Here is an 18,992-nt window from a genome sequence, read left to right as displayed (position 1 = left end):
GACATTTTTACATGAGTGTTGCCTTGGTCTAATTTTTAGCACTTCCACATTGGTTTCATTTTTCAACACCAGAGGTTGCCACTTGATATTACCCTGATAAATCTAAATTATCCATTGATTTTGTCTTTAATTTTTTATTTTTTATTTAACCTTTATTTAACCAGATAAGTCCCATTGAGATCAAGACCTCATTTTCAAGGGCGACCTGGCCAAGAGGTCAGCAGAACACGTCAGAATAAATGGCACAACTCAGCAACATGGAACATATATGCAGACAGTATGTAGAAGCAAACAATAATAATTTAAAAGGTGCAACTTATTTTCAAGTAAAGTGCAGTTTGTGAATATAAAACAGCATTTAAAAACACAGGCACTGTTCTGGGGTCTTTCTTTCATTTAAGATGGACTTAAAGGTTTCCAGAGAGATGAGATCCGACAGATTCAAGTCCTTCTGGAGTTTATTCCAAGCACCCCGTCTGTCTCCCTGTCCATGTGTCTAACTGTTTGCATCCACTCGTCTTTCTTTTTGTCTCTCTCTATCCCACTTTCTCCACCCATTTGGTCATAAAAGATGAGGTTGGGTGTGAGTCTGGTTCTGCTCAAGGTTTCTGCCTGTGAAACAGAAGCTCTTCCTTTCCACTGTTGCAAAGAGCTTGCTCATGGTGGATTTAAGATCTCTGTAAATATTATTAACAAGAGCATTGTCAAGATTCCATGGAGTAATTTTGTATGATTTAGTGTTGTATAATGGACTATTGCGTGAGTGATTGATGTTTTAATATCAACTTCCTATACAGCCTAAAATATGGTCCCAGGTATCATCAAGAATGTTTGTCAATGCACTGATCCAGAACCAACTAGCCCCCAATATAGAACTGGTCTTTGGTAAAATATTGTGTGACAGTAACAAAGATTAAGTGTGCACTTTTAGTCAAAGGTAGCCAAATATTAGCGATCAGAGTAATGATTTTGCTAATGGAATGATACTGGGTGTCCGCCATGGACTGTATATTATAATGGTCGCCATAAGTTTCCACTGACCGTGAAGCCAAGAGTTAACAGATGGAATAAAGGCCAAACTATGAAATTAAAAAAGTTTAAATATTTTTTCCTCAAACATGGTATCTGTCATGATAGTTGGTTCTTATAATGCTGATTTATATTTAAGTACTAATTTTTCTTAGAAGTTTAGTTATAACTAGGTGTTTAATTCTAAAAATAGGGGATGTGACGTTGTGATTGACAGCTCTGTTGACAAATGCAGGCCCCTGCAGTGTTCTGTACCAGATTAGCAGAGAGGAGGAGGAGAGGGAAGAGAAAACTTTGTGAACACTATCACAAGAGTCCCTGAACTTTCCATTTCTACAAGAATCTATTCTGCTGTGGACTTGTGTTATCTGTAAGTTTAATGCGTGTTTTGGTTAGTGTCAGGGTGCGACATTTAGTCCTGCGGGGCTTCTGTGCATGCTTTTGCTGCACCAGCTTAACATTTCAGCACCAAGGGAGGCGCTCTTACGGCCTAAAAGCTCACATTGGGTGGAAATTAAGTGAAGTTGTCCATTCTATGTACAATAAAATGGTATGAGGCAACAGATAGAAAGGTAAAATAAGGGGGGGGGGGTCACATACAGTGTTTGTGTGCAGCATTAACATTGTTTTTTATGGGTTGATTCTCAGAGTTAATGGAGTTATGAGCCTGATGTCTTTGAATAGATGTGCATTTCATTCTAGGCATTGGAGTCTGTTTTAGGAAGGATAAAATGGTACCTGAACATCTTTATTGGAGAGTCAGATCTGTCCATTGTTGTGATCATATTGGATGCTCAATGCATGAGCAGAGTTATGAAAGGGCGCACCTTTAGGTGACATAATACATCGCAGGCATCCATTTGTGCTGGGGAGAACATTATGAGTGTTATATATCCTGTTGTGTCAACAAGGATATATAATGTTTACCAGGGAAGTGCCAATATCATATTACCAGTGAATCCTACACTTTCAGAATATGGTTTACAGCATCAGTTTACATACTGTATTAGATTCTCCTGTCAGGCGTTTTAGCTCTGTGTTAAAGAGATGTGGCGTCTTTAACTGCAGTGGGAGCGCTGAAGGTAAGTGGAGAAATTTGTTGCTGGCAAAATGCTCAAAACACCACATGGTATGTACAGAAAACTCCTATACTTGCACGTACATACATATGGCTTGAGTTTCAAACACCTTTTTCCCGGAGGAAATAAAATGATGTCAATTGTTTGATGTCCAAAGTGAGTTTACAGCCAAAGGCTTCCGTACCTTTCAAACTTCCCCTTGTTTGTCAGCTACCTGCTGTTTCACGAGACAGAGGCTTGTCGGAAGCTTTCGCCACAGACTTTCTGTTTGAAGCAATTCAATTAGTCTCATGTGAGATAACACTTTGCTTTCTACTAGCCCCCTTTTTTCTCACACAACTTCTAATCTCCTACTTTTTTTTTTCTTCTTGGGCGAAATTTGGACAAAAAATAGTCAAGTTCAAACAACAGCACCAGGAAAAAAAAAACGCAGTTACCATCTGGTTACTGTGCACTTGGTGACACAACTTCGGAAACGGGCTTTTTTAGACGACAACAAACAGCCTTTTGTCCTTCATCAGCAGAGATGACATGAAAAAGATGAGACGTGTTCATAGGATATGAGTGATGTGACATTATAGTGGCTGTCTCTGAGGTGTCTGGCTATTTAAATAGCCTCCCTAAGAGCCGGGGCACCGCATCCTTCCTCTGCGCCCGCTGCGCTCTCTTCTAAGAGTGCATTGCAAGAGATTAATTTAATGCTCTGCCAGGATCATAAAGATCAAACAAGTGGAGAGATATCATTAAACCATTGGAATGTTATCTCATTTATCTAAACAAACTGATGCGATGAACAAGCCTAATTAAAAAGCTCGCCATAAACAAAGCTTCGGATGGAGAGGCCTCTCCCCCGCTTTAACAATGGAACACATTTATTTTATTAATCTAATGCATCATGTATCATATCATTACAGTTCAATATATCTATCATTAATTTTATTCCCTTCACTTAAAGCTTTTATTGGAATTACTTTGGTTATTAGTTGGTTCTAATGTATTGGTTACCTCTGAATCTGGCGGCTACAATCTCTCTTATCTCGCTGCATAAACCTGTGCATGTTATTCAAATTGCCTCATTTATTATGATAGCTTCCTCATGTAAATTGTGCTGACTGCTCGCCCTTGCACAGTCCTCATTAGACTAATGAAAACCTTCAAACGAAAAAACTAAACAACCTGCCAAATAAAGGTCTGGGGTTATTATGAAAATTACAACTGTGGGAGCCGGGAGAAGCTCTCTTCATTAATTCATGCTCAGCAAATTGGTAACTAATTTAGTTGCACTCCTCTGCATTAATGGGTTATTTTATAAAAATGTTTTCCACAGCCTGAGACCTCTGGTGCACACGCTGGAGAGCTCAGAATCCTAATCAAGTCCAGTGACATATTAGGAATTGACAATCTCAAAGATAATACAGCGTGTTTGTGGAGAAATATGTGTGGGTCAACTGGATAGAACTGGTGTGGATTGCTCGGTCATTTGCTTTCCCCCTCTTATATCGCCGAGGAATTACAGTCCATTTGTGTTGATTATGTGTGCATGGAGGAGGCACTTCAGCTAAGAAGTCAGATTTCTGTGACTGAGGAAACATTCAGTTGATTTAGTGTGTGGATACTTGGATAAACCTCCTGCTTTTTCTGTTTGCGCTGCTCTGTTTGCCTGACTCTCTTTTTTTGTCACACACACACACACACACAGTTAGACAGTTTGTGACCCATAAATTCAACTCATGATCCCGCTAATTATTACTATTCACTGCTTCACACCCTGTGAGTGAAGGTCTAACACTGATCTTCACGTCAGCCTGGCCAACAGGGAACATACAGCCCAATGATTTCCACAGTGGTTTTAATATCATTATCAGCCTCACCCCCACCCTGCCTCACCCAGAACAGCACAGCACAGCACAGACCGGCTCTGTGCAAAACCAACAGAGAATACTAAAATCTATTATTTGCTTCATTTTGTATTTAATCCGACACGCTTGGTGGATTTCTATCTTTCTTCTTCTTCTCTCCTTTTTTCTTTTCTTTTTTTCATGCAAAGAAAGATTGAATTGAAAAATGTCAGCATTTAATGATAAAAACCTTTTCCTCTGGACAATGTGAGTGAGATTCAACCTTGTGAATACTTTCCTCTCTCACTGTTCACAGCTAACAATAAGAAATAGCATGTGGGTAAAAGTCTACAGCTCTACTCACAAAGGGGTTTTATATTTCTGGAGCTGCAGTGAAGACTTCATTTCTGTTAATTTGTCATTAATCATTTGAATGTATGACCTGTAACTGAGTCTCATTTGTTGCTTTAAAGGGATTCTGAATAACTTAGAGAGGGGCACGTCTGGCTGTATTTGAGTTGCCTGATATATATTCATGATTACTGTTTATTTTAAATGCACTTTTATTATTTGGCTATTCACTTAACATGAGAGTTCCTTTTTTAATAATTTCACCTTTCCAATTCCCATTATTGTCTCACTGTTTCAAGATTGTTCTTATTGTACTGTATTGTACTTTATTGTACAGCCCCTTATTTTTTAATACATTTATTTTAAAGATCAGTCTTTTCTTTCTCTAAGTTATATTTTGGGGCTTTGTTAAGAGAGGAGATGATGGTGGATAGAGCAGGAAACCAGGAGACAGAGTGGGGAGTGACATGCAGGAAAGGGGATACAGGCTGGAATCGAACCCAGGCCCCCTGCTTGAGGACTGTAAACTCTGTACATGGGATGTGCAACTTAACCACTACACCAGTAAAATGTGCTTTATAAATTCACTTGGATTGAATAGGATCGGATCAATTCTATATTTGCTTCTTTGACTTGATAATTCAAACTTTTTTATGTGTTATAGTCATGTATTGAAACTTATATTTGCATGTATGATGACTCTTTTTTTTATTTTGCTTGCAAGGACACCCGAAAACAAAGATATTTATCTGGTCAAGCTCTCTCCTGATTTTATAAAAACTTAGAAAACAAAAACAAACAAAAAAAAAGTCAGAAAATTGTGAAAAATTTCAACAAGTCATCAAATCTGTTATTTTTTAACAACTCAAAGATACTTTCATTCATAGATGTGTAAAGAAACAAGAAAAAACATCTACTATAAGAAGGTGACATTAGAATTTTTTTAATTTCTAGAAAAAAAATCTGAAATTTTCTCATCAACAATCAAAAGAGCTGATTCTTAATAAAGTACTTTAACTCATCTATCCCTGCAGCTCATATTATTTCATGTATTCATGTGAAAAATGAGGGATTCACTTGATATTGAATACAAGTAACATTCTGATGAGAATGAAATCTCAAAGTCTTTTTAATGTGCTGACATGTAGCTGTCACATTTTATGTTTTTCAAATCAATTACACAAACTTTGATTTGCTCGCTTACTATTCTTTTCCAATGTCTGACACCTGAATCTTTCCACACTTGTTTACTTGGACTGCAGTGCAGGGTTTAACACTCTCACAACAGAGGACAAAAGTGCATTCAAATGAAAATGTGCTGAAAGTAAACGGCCCCGGTAAAGAAATGTTGCTTCTCTTCAATTTGAAAGATGAATTGAATGCAGATGTTAATTGCAAAATTGGTCAAAAAAAATGTCATATTTCAAATTGTATTATGAATATTTAAGGACTTAAAAAGAGTTTCAACTTAGTTATGAAATATTAAGTGTTTCCTTTTGGTGAAAAAAGCATGAAGTATGCAGCTTGTTTACGGGTCGGCGTGGAGTTTCTTCTTCTGTTTGTTGGTTTTCTTTTCTTCCCTGATACAGATTTTTTCTAATTCCTCTCCTGGTGGAAAATAAAGGCTTTTATATTGCATGTAATTTGTTTACACTTGAAGGCAGACTGAAGATCAGGGAGAGGAAGCTGTGCAGCCTTTGGTGACACATTAACTAATTCAGTGACTGATTTAGTGACATTAACTTGATGCAGATTGTCTTTTCTTTGCAAACATACAAACCTGCCGAGCTCCCCTTAAACTTTGAAGCCTCCGTCCTTGTTATCAGATTTGATTTCCTTAATTAAAACTTATATTAGATGCTCCAGGATAGAGTCTTTAAAGCAGAGCATGAACATAAATGTAGCATCCAGTCACTTGTTACCCATTACATCTGTCATTTGCAAACACTGTGAACACTAAAAAGAGGAACTCAAAGCAAAATTAAAAGTCCTAACTTTGAAGTTGAGTCTTTTCTAACATTTTAAATGAAAAAAAAAGAAACAACATGAATCTTTTTCTCTCATAAAGTAGGTGCTCCAACGTTCAAACCTGTCTCACCTTTGTCAGTGTGCATCCTCTTTGCTTCATGGCTCATGTCGTGGGCCAGGTCTCCCTCTTTAGGCCCAGGTGGGATGTTGGGGGACAGGCCTAGCAGGGCATGGTTCATTGACAGGCCGTTGTGATGTATCGCTAAAGAGGACCACAACACAGGAGTTACATGAAGAAACAAGAGCACGTGTATTGACTTTGTTATTGTGAATTGTACAAAACAAAAACATTCAGTTCGGGCACATGCAGCTCTGTTTCTTCACCATTTCTCTGTGCTGTGAAGTTATAAGGAGACGTACGTATCCTATCTGAGGAGCTTTCTGTGTGGGCAGGGGAGCTGGACACACTGCTGCTGCGGTGGGACGATGGGTGACTGCCCGGCCTCCTGTGGTCTTCTAAGGAGGGAGCAGGGGAGGGACTGTCCGGCACCCGTTCCTGCAACCCCAACAACAACACAGACACACACACACAAATAAATATCAAGTGCAGGAAGAAACATGACATCACAAAACATGAACAATTTACACCTGTCTAAGCTGTAACAACAACACCATCATACTACACCTTCATATAACACCATGGAAACGACACCTTTTCTGGGAGGAGGTCTTTGATCTGATAGGTAAATAAATAAACAGAGGGTCCTTGTTTGCTGAGGTTGAGCAATTTGGGTATTTCTTCATGAAAATTCATCATTAAAAAAAGTGATTGTGCCGTTAAAGACATGTAACTCCTTAAAGTTAAGAGCATACATACATGTCAGAAGACAAACAGGGAGTTTTTGAAAACCTGTGGGGGAGTTTTATGGAGTTTTTGGAATAAATTGGTGGTAATGATCAATAAACCTCTGGTGGGGGGGGGGGCAGCAGGGTAACTAGAGATTATAAGTAGGGATGTAACTCAACACACGATGTGATATGATTCATGATACAATTTTTAAATAATTTAACAAAGCATACGATTGAGGTAAAATTGTTTAAGTGCATGATTTTTAAATTAATGAGTGTAAAAGAAAAATGTTAAATATTACTTTTGTCCAAATTTTTTGAATTAAAAAATGTATTCTATCTATTTTATTTAGGGATGTAACTCAACTCAACTCACAATGATATGAAACATGATGCATTTTTTCACAATTTTAAAATTCAGTTATTTCACAAAAAAAAAAACATTAATATGTTTTCTTAAGTTTTTTCATTTTTAATGAAAGTAATTGATCTTATTTATTTAAAGGTTAATGCAAAAATAATAATAATAATAATAATTGAGAGTGAATCTAAACATACCCTACAGATATGCCTTTTCAAAATATCATACAAAAATAAATTCTAAATATTCTCTATGAATAAATAAAGGTGCAGCCTAAGTTCTGGGCTCTGGATTTTATTTTATTTTTTAAGTAAAGTCATCAGAACATCTACATTTGAAACATTTTAAGTGAGTTAACTGAGACTGCACCTCAATCAAAGCATTAACAGCATGGACCAACCAGAACAGGTCTCTCTCTCTCTCTCTCTCTCTGTTACCTGCAGAGTAGATGCAGAGACACTACTCGCAACATATTCACGAGAAGAGAGAAAGAGAGAGAGGGAGAGATCGTCCACTGCTTTATCAATAAACGGATGGATATCTTATATGAATAAAAAGGAGAGTGAAAATGCTAAATAGTTGGCAAATATACTTTGGCGGGCCGCCCAGGTAGTGGCAAGAGAAAAAATGAGGCCCAACAACAGAAATGGAAGTCAGACAGCGCTCTGATCTCTAAAAGTGATATCGCAGTTTCATGTTTCATCTCATCGATTAAATCCGTCCCTTAAGTGAAACTGTTTCGAAAGAGTTTGTTACATCCCTGATTACAAAGAATAAAAGTCCTCATGTTTGTCCCGTCACAACTGTGACACCTTCATTACTTTTGCTTACATTTGATGGTTCATTGTATTCACTGTCTTCTCTTTAAATTAACATTTAATGTGATATAATTGACTCATCCCCCTACTTTAAGATACTATTTTAAAAAAAGGAACATTACACCACTGGAAGAAAGAAGTTTTGTTAAACTATTATGTGGTTCAGTGTTAAAAGTTACCTTTATAACAGAAGTGACCATTCTGGAGGGCAGACTCTGGCCCTGTGCTGCGGCGGCCATGTTGGCGATGGTGCTGAGGTGGTTCATCTGGCTCATGGCCATGGTGACAGAGGCAGGGGGCAGGCTGACTGGGATCAGGGGGTGTGGCATCATCATGAAGGGGAGTTCCAGGCCTGAGACACATGAAGAGGTCATTGGTTACTCAATGATGCATATTATGAGTGAGATGGTCACAGGGGAAACTTCTGGTAAGCTCTGGCTGAGAAACTCCAAACCTGCTGCAGTTAACACTCAGCAGTCAGATATTCCCACCACTGAGATCCCCTTTAAAATCTGCGTCCAATAACACTAAAGCTTTACACGGCCGTCCATTAGGAGGAAAATGGAATAATTTGAATTAATCGCTTCTCGGGTATCTTACCATGTTAACATAATACACATAAATGTTTTACAGCACACGTTAATAATAGATACTACTGCAATAATAATAAAGAAAACGGGCATGATAACTATATACACAGTCATTCAAAGACCAAAGTTTACACAGCTATAAAGATGCATCAATTATTCTGTGATGAATAAAAAGGGCACATTATGGAAATTGTCTCAATATTTACATATAAAAAATATCTCTGTAAAAACAATCTTGAAAGCCATTACCCAAATGAGTAGTTAAATGTGCTAATGACAAACAAGTACCATCAGACCACAGTATGGCAATGACTTCAGGCTAATTATAGCAGCCTATATTCCAGACCAGAGAGAGGAGAAGCAGAGAGCGAGACCAAGAAGAGAAAAGTCACTTTCAGCTCGCACAATAATGGGATTTCCATTTCTTTTCTCTTTCATATGCACACAAATTATTCTATTACAACATCAGAGATATCTAACAAATGTAAATTATTCAATTGCTGTCTGGCAATGGACGCCTAATTGGGAAAATTGAACCATTAGTAGTCCGAATATGTAAAGAATGTCTAATAAAGATACCATAGGGGGTTTGCAGTTAGTCAAACTGTGGCCCTTCTCTGTGCTTCTGAATGGCTTAATGAAAACAAGCCAACTTTCAAAGGACATGAGCGCAGACAGAAGGTCAAAGCTAGGTGTCTGTAACCCCCCCTTCTCTCTCTCCCAACCACGGCCCCCTCCTCACTCCCTCCCTCCTCCTCCTCCGTGGGGACTTTGAACTGGCAGGATCAAAAGTGACTGGGAACAGTTTGGTCTCATTCCTCCAACACTCAGATGCTTTTTCCTCAAAATGCTTTAAAGAAAACCTCATAGACACTATTGGATCTGATTGAGCCTCTCTGTTGATTTTTCACTCCTTTTTTTCTCTTTTTCTTGGCAGCCCGGTTAAAGGTAAAAAAAAAAAAAAAAAAAAAAAAAAAAGCTGCGTGAAAGAAAGAGGGAGAAAAAAGATACTGCACTACAGAAAGCTGATCCACAAAACAACTCCACTCTTCTTTCCCTGACAAAACATCAGTAGCCAAAGGGCAAGGAGATCTGCATGGCGAAGCCTCTAAAGAGAAGGACACTGGTTGAAAATGAAAGGACATGAGAAGTACTCCTCTCTGTCATTCGGCTCCTTCTCAAAAGAAGCATTGATTTCCATAAGAAAGATGGCATGCAGTTTCTCAGTGGCGAGTATTCCCAAACAATATAAAGCAGGGGAGATTAAAGAAAGGCGGAAGCCAAGCAGCACCTTGTATCAGCGCCTCTGCTGTAGCTCAGACTGAATCAATTACCACTCAGCAGGCTAAGCTCAATTAAAAAACACCACAGAGGGCCTGATTGCGGGGGTACTTACTGTAGGACAACATGGAGAGGTTTAGGCTACCTATCAGCCTTTCAAGGCCACTCAAGGGCCAGAGTGAAGAGACTTATTCTGCCTTTGAGGTGGATACATTACACCCATTCAATCAGACACAGACACACACATAAAGACGCATGTTCTCGCCGAGGCAATAAACTCTGAAGAAAAGGTGAAGAATCGTCTAAAAAAACTACTCTTGTCCATTTTTTATATCTCGTACTTGATGTTTCTTGGACTTGCGTGATGTGTCTCTACCTGACAGACAGCGCCTTGGGGAAACACTGGCTCTCTGTTTGCCGTAAGGGGTATTAGTCTCGCTTTCAGAGCCTGTCCAGCCCCTTTCATGTCACCCCATCCTAAAGCAGTGTTTCCCCAATAAAGGCCCATTCAGATCACTGTAGGGGAATGTGCCACCGACCAACGAGGGTCCACCAAATCCTTTTATTTGCCGCTGAAAGGAGCCAGGTGAGGAGGATATTGGTTTTGTCAATGAATCTGGCATTTTTTCCCAAAAAAGTTAAGTGTTTTTATTCAAATGCAATTGCTTCTCATTTGCTGGATTTGTTCCTGATAGAAGAAAACAGGTTTGCTGTACACTTTTTCAAACAAGTTAAGGACTTTTTAAGACCAAAAAAGAAGAAAAATAACACCAAGTCTGCACCTGCCAAACATTCATTCCTGTTTTTATTCATCTTGAAACCAAATGTCCCTGACCTTAATTTCTTCCCCTTCTCATGTCTGTTCATGTTTTGTTTAATGCGTATGTAAAAAGCTGCCAAAAATGCTGTATTTGTCACGTGAACAAGCAAACTTAAATGCAAGGGATAATGTAAAGTAAGCCGGTTATGAGAATTAGATTCCTGACAGGGTGAGCGGGACCCCAACACAAAGGGGACGGGCCTTGCCTCACCCTGAGCTGGGAACTAACATTTCTGCCACAGTGTCAACAGGCTGAAGTGAAATGTTCTTTTTGTTTTTTTGTTTTTTTTTAGATATGCTTTTTGGGCATTTTCGCCTTTATCAGATAGGACAGCTGAAGAGAGACAGGAAATGTGGGGAGTAGAGAGCAGGGGAGGTCATGCAGTAAATGGTCGGGGCTGGAATTGAGCTTGCGACCTCTGCAACGAGGGCTATAGACTCTGCATATGGTGCACGCTCGCTTAGACCGCTAGGCCAACGGCGCCCCAGTTCCTTTTGTTTTGATGGGTGTGATCAGGTTGTCCATGACGTCCTCTTTGCCAATGAGATATAACCACAATTGTTATGGGGTTTTGACAGTGGACTGTATTTTAAATTGATCTTTATAAGTGTTCATGAACAGTGAAACCAAAACATCTGGAGCTCCCCCTGCTGACTGGTTGCAGTAAAGCTCATAAACCCCTCCTCCTCCATTCTAACAGATGGGACATGAGCCAAATATTTTTTTTCAGACATGCTTTCTGTTCTAAAAGTTAGTTCCTATCATGCTGATTTAGTGTTCATTTTTTAATGAGAAGTTTAGTTTTAATTAGTTATTTAATTTTAAACAGATGACACCTCTGCTGACTAATGCAGGCTCCTTCAAAGTAGAGGAGAAACAAACACTATCTATGTAAGTCTGCCTGAAACAAACACAAGAATCTGTTCGGCTGTGGACTCTACCAACCTGAGGGATCTCTGATATTTCATTGCTAAGTTAAATATGTGTTTTGGTTAGTGGAAGGAGTGTGACATTAGTTTTGTGACTCTACCTGCTATATCACTCCTGCGCATGCTTTGGCTCCATCAGTGCAATATATCAGCACTCATTAAGGCGGTCTTTCCCACAGAGGGAGGGGCATGAAAGCTCAGTGTCCTTTTAATATATGGTCAACGGTTTTGACCAATCAGAATCAAGTGTTTAACACAGCCGGGGGGATTATAAGAAAGCCGGGTAATAAAACAGAATAACAAGAAAGAGGAAAAGAAAGATTTTCTGTGACTTTTTATGACCTTCCGTTTTCAAAATCTAATTGAAGACTTTTGAAGGATCTGTGTGAACTCTGCAACAAAACACACGCAATCAAAACACATTTTTCACATAGAATTAATAAGAAACAAGGATTTTGTGCTTTTAAGACACAAAACTGGTCCAGAAGCATTAGTCAGACTCATTAATCACTCTGATACTGTGTGGATATTCCAGCGGGCAAAGCGTTAGAAACGTATTTGTCAGTTTGCGTTTATCTCCAATTCAGAAGTTCAGACCTGATGAGAGGTGAATTCCCACACGCTGCTCCCACCCCCCCTCTCCTCCTCTCTCCTGAAGGGCATAAACAATGCATTTGGAGTAATTTACCTGAAGTAAGCCTGAGGGACCCGCAAAGGTGAACTCCTATTTACCATCATTAAAACTACAAATCACTTAATACCAATATAAACAGCTCAGCTATTATGTCGTGCAGTGCCGGGGAGTTCACGCATGGATAAGCAAAGATCTGAATCGCCCAGGATGAATTGAACGAATTAAAACAGCCCTTGGTAACAACATGATTAAAAAGCTGTTACATCAGAATCAAAAGCGCTCGGCTGACGATAGGTCGGATACTTATAAGAATCAGGCAGAAAAAAAAAGATTGAATGTTTTAAAATGATTAAAAAGAGTGCAGTAATTTATTTTGATGACAGAAATGATAACCTGCAGTGATTTGTGCAGCACTTAATCTTCATCTAAACAGGACTTCAGCCTCTTCTGGACGCCTTGCTCTACAGAGGAACATAAGAGAAAAGGAACTAAGCTTTTGTCATTGGGAATGGTATAGAGGTAGCAGCTTGTGCTTTACCCTTAACTCTGTTGTGGACAGATTTCCCCTGACAAAAATTAAACTAGCTCCTACTTGGCACTTTATTATCTCTTCAACTGAATGATTTATTGTTTGTGGAGCGAAAGAACCAAAGAGAGGGGGAAGATTACATTTCCAGCCAAAGCTCAGACCTGATCTCGTTTTTTACTCCCTCTGTCCAGGAAAAAAGCTCCCGACAAACAATAATGTCAGCTGTAATTGATCGGAGGTCGCCGGCTGGGCCTGCAGTAAAAGCGTACTATTTAAGCGACAATCGGCCCCGCGCTCTTCAGACGCTGGCTAATGAAGCTGTCTGTCTGGGCTATTTACCTTCTCTTAAATGGAAGGGGAGAGATGTACTGTAAGAGACAGGGCTGGAGAGGATCTGCCTCTCGCTCCTGTGAAATAGGACCTGCACATGCCTCAGGAATGTATAATTGGTTGGCGCAGCCAAAGCTGGGGATCCGGTGCTAATTAAATGACTTGTTTAAAGCCTATCTGTCTTTGTTTGGGAGGCTCTGGGCTTCAGAACAATGCATTGTAAATGCTGTTGTCAAACAAACATTCCTGGTTATCCTTTGATTTGAATTGAACAAGACAAAGGGCTGATTTGCTCGGGCGCTAAGCCTTTGGTTTTCATGGTGTTGAGATATTTTTTCCTCTTCTGATCTGTCAAACTGAACAGGACCATTCCAGTCAGGCAGCTAAATGAACTGACTCACTGCACAATGCATATGCAGCCCGCCGCCGCCGCAAAAACAATCTCAGTTTTTCCTCCTAATTGCGCTTGTAAAATGCCCCCATGTCGTGTATGTATTTCTCCCAACAAAGGTGAGGCGGCGGTGCACACACATGGAGAGTCTTTGTTGTGGTCGTATCAAGGATTTGCACACCGGTCCCAAAAGGAAATGAATGGCTCATGACAAAGTGTCTGTCATGCAGCGAGACATTTAGAGGTCTCTCCGTAGCGCTAATCAGCTATTCATCTTTACTATAACTCTTAATCTCCTCCAGAATCCGAGATGGAGGGAGCCCTATAGCCATTAGATCAAACATAAGACACAGCCTCCATAAATACACTGCCTGGGATCTCGGTGCCACTTTACAAAAAACACAAGCACATGCTAACATATGCACTAAAACACAACTGCTCCTGCAAACACACACACACATACACACACACACACACACACATGCAAACAAGGAAAAACAGACACACACACAGATGGCAGGTTCAGTCAAGGCTGGTGAGTCCTGTTTCTCATTAAAATGGGGGGAGAGAGGAAGGTATCGAGCTTTGATGTAGCCACCCACAGCCCCTCAGTGTCATTGAATGAAACTTTGAAGCCTTTTGTGTTTACGCAGTTAATGTTGATAATAAAGCAAACATCTTGCCTTTGTTAAATACCTGCTGTACACTCATGTATGCGCACACACACATAGGAAAAAGGACACATAAAAAGATCTCTGTAACAAGGAGATGTAAACATGAAAACATACACTCAGACAGTGATGCAGTATGGATAATTGTGTACAAGTACATGCACACATGGAGCCTGCGAGACATAAAAACACATGCAAGCAATACCCTTTACATTCCAAAAGCCATTATGATTGGACTCATATCAAGGTAACCAACAAAATATGTTAAGCACACCGGGATAGAGAGATACTTTCCAAAGATTCAGGTGGGCAAAGATTTCCTGCCAAGATGCCTCGTGTAAGAGAAAGCATGATAAGAAAACATTTCTGGTTTGATGAGGTAACATAATTGCTTTCCTACCCAAACCACTGGAGTGTAACATGTGGTAGGAATTATCAAGGAGACAGACAGAGGTGTTTGTCCTTTAAGTGTATGAAAATCTAAGGCAGGCAACTTTTTTTATAGGATAATTTAAATCCTCGGCTCTAATGGCACGCATTCCTTCTGGAAATTGAAAGATCAATCATCTCGGTGGCAGATCTGTTGTGAAAAAAAAGTTCTCGCTATCTTTGAGGAGAAAATGCTAAACACGTTTTTGGCCCCACCCGCGCTCCTGCCCCTGTTTTAGCTGTCTATTTGTCTCTTTGCTGAAAATGTTAACGAACAGGGCAATAATCAAGCCATATGCTTGCATGTGGCAAATCTCATTACAGTAAATGACCTTTACCAACCAATGCCAACATCCTCGTGCTCCATAACACAGAGTGTTACGGAGCAGGGGGAGACAATGGTGCGGTGGGTTTAGTTAACACAATCATGCACACAGGCTGGGGGTGGCCAGGATAGCTAAGGCCTTCAGGATGCATTAGCAAAGACTGTTTCCCTGCTTCTCTAATTTGGGTCGGAACCAGGCTCACTTTACATTTGTCACACATCACTCTTGATAAATACGAAACATCGGAGAGAGAGAGCAACAACATCTGATCGCTGACAACGAGCCGTGGCACGGAAAAGTGCTGCGAGCAGAAGAGGAGAGCAGAAGGAGAGAGGAGATATTACCAGCAGCTGTTACTACTGCGGGTGCAATATATTCAAGCCCAATCAATAAAGCTCGTACAGACAGTGACACCCAAGCAGACAGAGGAATCATTTTCATCTGATACTTAGCAAAGGCTCCCCTTTTAAAAAGATTGCTTTCAGTCAATGACAACCAGTTGTCATTTGACTAAGGCTCCTGAAATGAAATATATTGACGAGTGTTATCAATCACGGCCCACTCTGCCGTCATATCACTTTGGTGGAACAGGGGTGGGGGAGTTGGGGAGGGGGATCAGTTTGCATGTGGTCATCAGATCATCTGTTTTAATTACAAAATTAGCATCACTACCTCCTGGGCTCTCACTTCCTCCATTACAATCACCTCGTGAGGGAAAATCAGTAATGCAGTGTAGAGTTTACAACGCTGCTAATGAGTTCAAGGTGAACTCACTGTAATGTGTGAATTTTACACCTCTGCAGTCCAAAAAATCTCATTATTGGACGGATTATTTTAAAGTTACTGATAAAAACACATTTTTTAATTAGTTATTCAAATTTTTTTGTTTTTTACCCTAAAACAATTAAGGTTATTGTATTTGCAATGGTACTAAGATACAGAGAAACAATGATAACACAACTTACAGTGAATAAGGACAATCGTTAGTAAAACAACTGAACTTTTAACAAGACTTAACAAGAAATCAGATTGTCAGTCTGTGTGTGTGTAGTAAATAGTTCCACTTGTTTGAGTCTACAAACTGGAGTTGGAGTATCTGAATTCAGGATGAACCTGACAAACTTTAGGCTAAAGTTGTTCTAATATAGATATCAATGTCAAAGCCAGTACCGATGACAGACACCAATACCATTATTGGCCTCTGATATTGCCTGATGTGGTATCATATGTACCAACACAAACATTGATATAGATAATGCCAAAACCATCATCAGACATCGCCTCTGATATCGCCTAAGACGTGCTATCAGAAATACTTCTACCAATAATGATATCAACAGGGATACAGATACCAATACCATAATGTGATTTGCCCTCTAATATTTTCTGAGACATGGTATCAAATGGTCCAATATCAATATGGATACAAATACCAATACCATTATAAGAGATGACCTATGAGATTGGCCTTGATGCAGTATTAGATATCCCAATATCAAAGCTGATATCAATACCAATACCATTATCAGTATTGGCCTCTGTAATTGCATTAAGTGTAGTGTGGGTTCCACTGAACAAAGCCGTAGTTTTGACGCTCTCAAAATCTCCCCAAAAAATCCACAGGACAACTCGATGACAGGTTCAACTGTTTCCGTCAGCAACAATAATAAAACAGTACAGAAAGGTGTCCATTTTCCAAGTATGTATCCACAAAATCCCAAAAGAATAAAAGAGAGAGAGAGAGGTCAAAAAACTGTGGCTCCACTCTCTCTGCTTGCCAAACTAACTCCTCATTAATTCAAAAACTAAACTTAACAAGGGGGCGGAGTTACAGCATGATTAAGCCACCCATCCAACACATGACATCCTATGTCACACATCCACATACCATTTTAATATTATGAACTTTAACTATTTATCATCCTTATATTTGTAAATATTTATCTTAATCATTTCAAATGAACTATTTATGTAATTATTACTTGTACATAAACCCCAAATGATCATAACACCATGAATTGTATTTAGGCTCCTACATGTAGTGTTAGATATACCAGTACTGTTATCACTGTTGAAACCAACACTGAGATAGAATTGAAATATACAATTATTCCCTGATATTGCCTTCAATGTGGTATGAAATATACCAATGTGAATAATTGGTAATGATACCAGTATCATTATCAGGAATGGCCTCTGATATTCACGTAGATATGGTATCAAATATAACATTTACAATATTGACACCAAAACAGATACCAATACCATTATCAGAAATGGCCTCTGAAATTACCTAAGAAGTGGCGTTAGATATACCAATATTGTTAATATTGATAATACTGATATAATAATCAGTACTTGCCTCTGATATTGCTCTAGATGTGTTATCAGATACGCCAAAACGAACAACTAATATCGATACTGATACCAATACTACTGATACTAACCCAATAAGTGGATCAGATATCAGAAAGTATGCCAGCCATGGCTTCAAAACCATAATCAATTTGTGACGCCCAAAAAAGTCAACTGGTTCCTGATAAATTACTCTGTGACAACGACAAAACACAACAGTGAGGAATGATTGTAATGTTGATGTCTGGAGATGTATTGGAGGAGTACTTGGAGGGCTACATATCTGCTACTTGAAGTTCAGCTAGTTAGCAGAGATGCTTCAGTGCTGTGATCAGGTCAAGCATAAATGTCTGAGTATGAAAATATTTTGTTGTTTTTTTAAACCTCAGTGATTTCAGTGATCTTGTTGTGTTGGGGTTTATTTTTAGGGATCCTAAATTCAATTTATCACAAAGCCCTCTCCTCTGTTTGTTACCCCTGTGAAGGACATGCTAAGATTGTGAAATTCCTTCACATTGTTTGAACTTGCTCGCTCTCTCCCTCTTTATCTTTGTCCCAGAGGAGAGGCGGTGTGATGGTGAAGATGTCTGGGCTCAGTATGGCTGATAGCTCTATTCGGATGAGGGCTCCCATATCATAATTGAGAAGGAACACCTTTCGGTTTCGGGTAACTGGTGGAGTAAAAGAAAACCAGTAATTTCTATCTCTGATTCCCTCACTGATTGCTGCATAGCGGCGCAGTTTTTACAGCGTAATCACAGCGCAAGAGATTGTCATTTGGTCGTCATCACTGTTTTTTGTGTTATTGCTCTGTGCTAATGTTCCCTCTTAGAAATAATCATAGTAAAATGAGAGCACATCATGTTTGGGCTCTAACGCTGCACCGTCTTGGCCGTGTATGTGAAAAATACTCCACATTCTCTGCAATTACACGGCGTTCATATTTTGCATTACTGCAACCTGCGAAACCTCATCATCACTGAAAGGTTGAATGTCATTTATTACACGTATCACATTTACACCAAGTGACATTGTCTTTTCAAATTGTGTTGATCTCTTCACTTTCAAAGGTCAGCCCCTCTCCTGGCTAAATTCAACCTGACAGAGAATAGTGAGGAGGGGACAGCCCAACGCATGCATCACCCCCGCATCAAAGCACTCCAAATTAATCCATCCAATTAATGAAGAATGAGGCCTAATGTTGATGAGGGATGACAACTCGACTGGTCAGTTGTTTTTTTATAGCTCTGCTCCTGCTATTGTGAACTAACCGCAAGAGACAATCAAACAAATATTTCCATGACACGAGGTTTGTGTGGCGTGTCGTCTCTCCTCGTGTCTACTCCTCGTGTAACTCCACTGCCACTCAAAAGATGATAGAACTTGATATGGATCATTACGGAAATAATGTTT

The 18,992-nt window shown here is 39.4% G+C and overlaps 1 protein-coding gene across 3 annotated transcripts in view; it reads right to left on the bottom strand.

Moving 5' to 3' along the window:
- The window catches only part of dachd (dachshund d), a 167,687-nt gene that overhangs the window by 27,682 nt on the left and 121,013 nt on the right, over positions 1 to 18,992 (bottom strand). For 2 of the 3 annotated variants that reach the window (XM_034693532.1, XM_034693533.1), the window contains 4 exons: positions 8,473 to 8,645; positions 6,951 to 7,001; positions 6,650 to 6,830; positions 6,396 to 6,527 (listed from right to left, as the gene is read on the bottom strand). In XM_034693532.1, the coding sequence (XP_034549423.1) occupies positions 6,396 to 6,527; positions 6,650 to 6,830; positions 6,951 to 7,001; positions 8,473 to 8,645 (537 nt within the window). The remainder of the gene's footprint in view (positions 1 to 6,395; positions 6,528 to 6,649; positions 6,831 to 6,950; positions 7,002 to 8,472; positions 8,646 to 18,992) is intronic. The other variant, XM_034693534.1, reaches the window with a different exon arrangement.

Source organism: Notolabrus celidotus, chromosome 10 (genome assembly GCF_009762535.1).
Source record: "Notolabrus celidotus isolate fNotCel1 chromosome 10, fNotCel1.pri, whole genome shotgun sequence".
NCBI classification, from domain to species: Eukaryota; Metazoa; Chordata; class Actinopteri; order Labriformes; family Labridae; genus Notolabrus; species Notolabrus celidotus.
The sequence above is the reverse complement of the archived record's forward strand: the minus strand, read 5'-3'. Positions and strand labels throughout refer to the sequence as shown.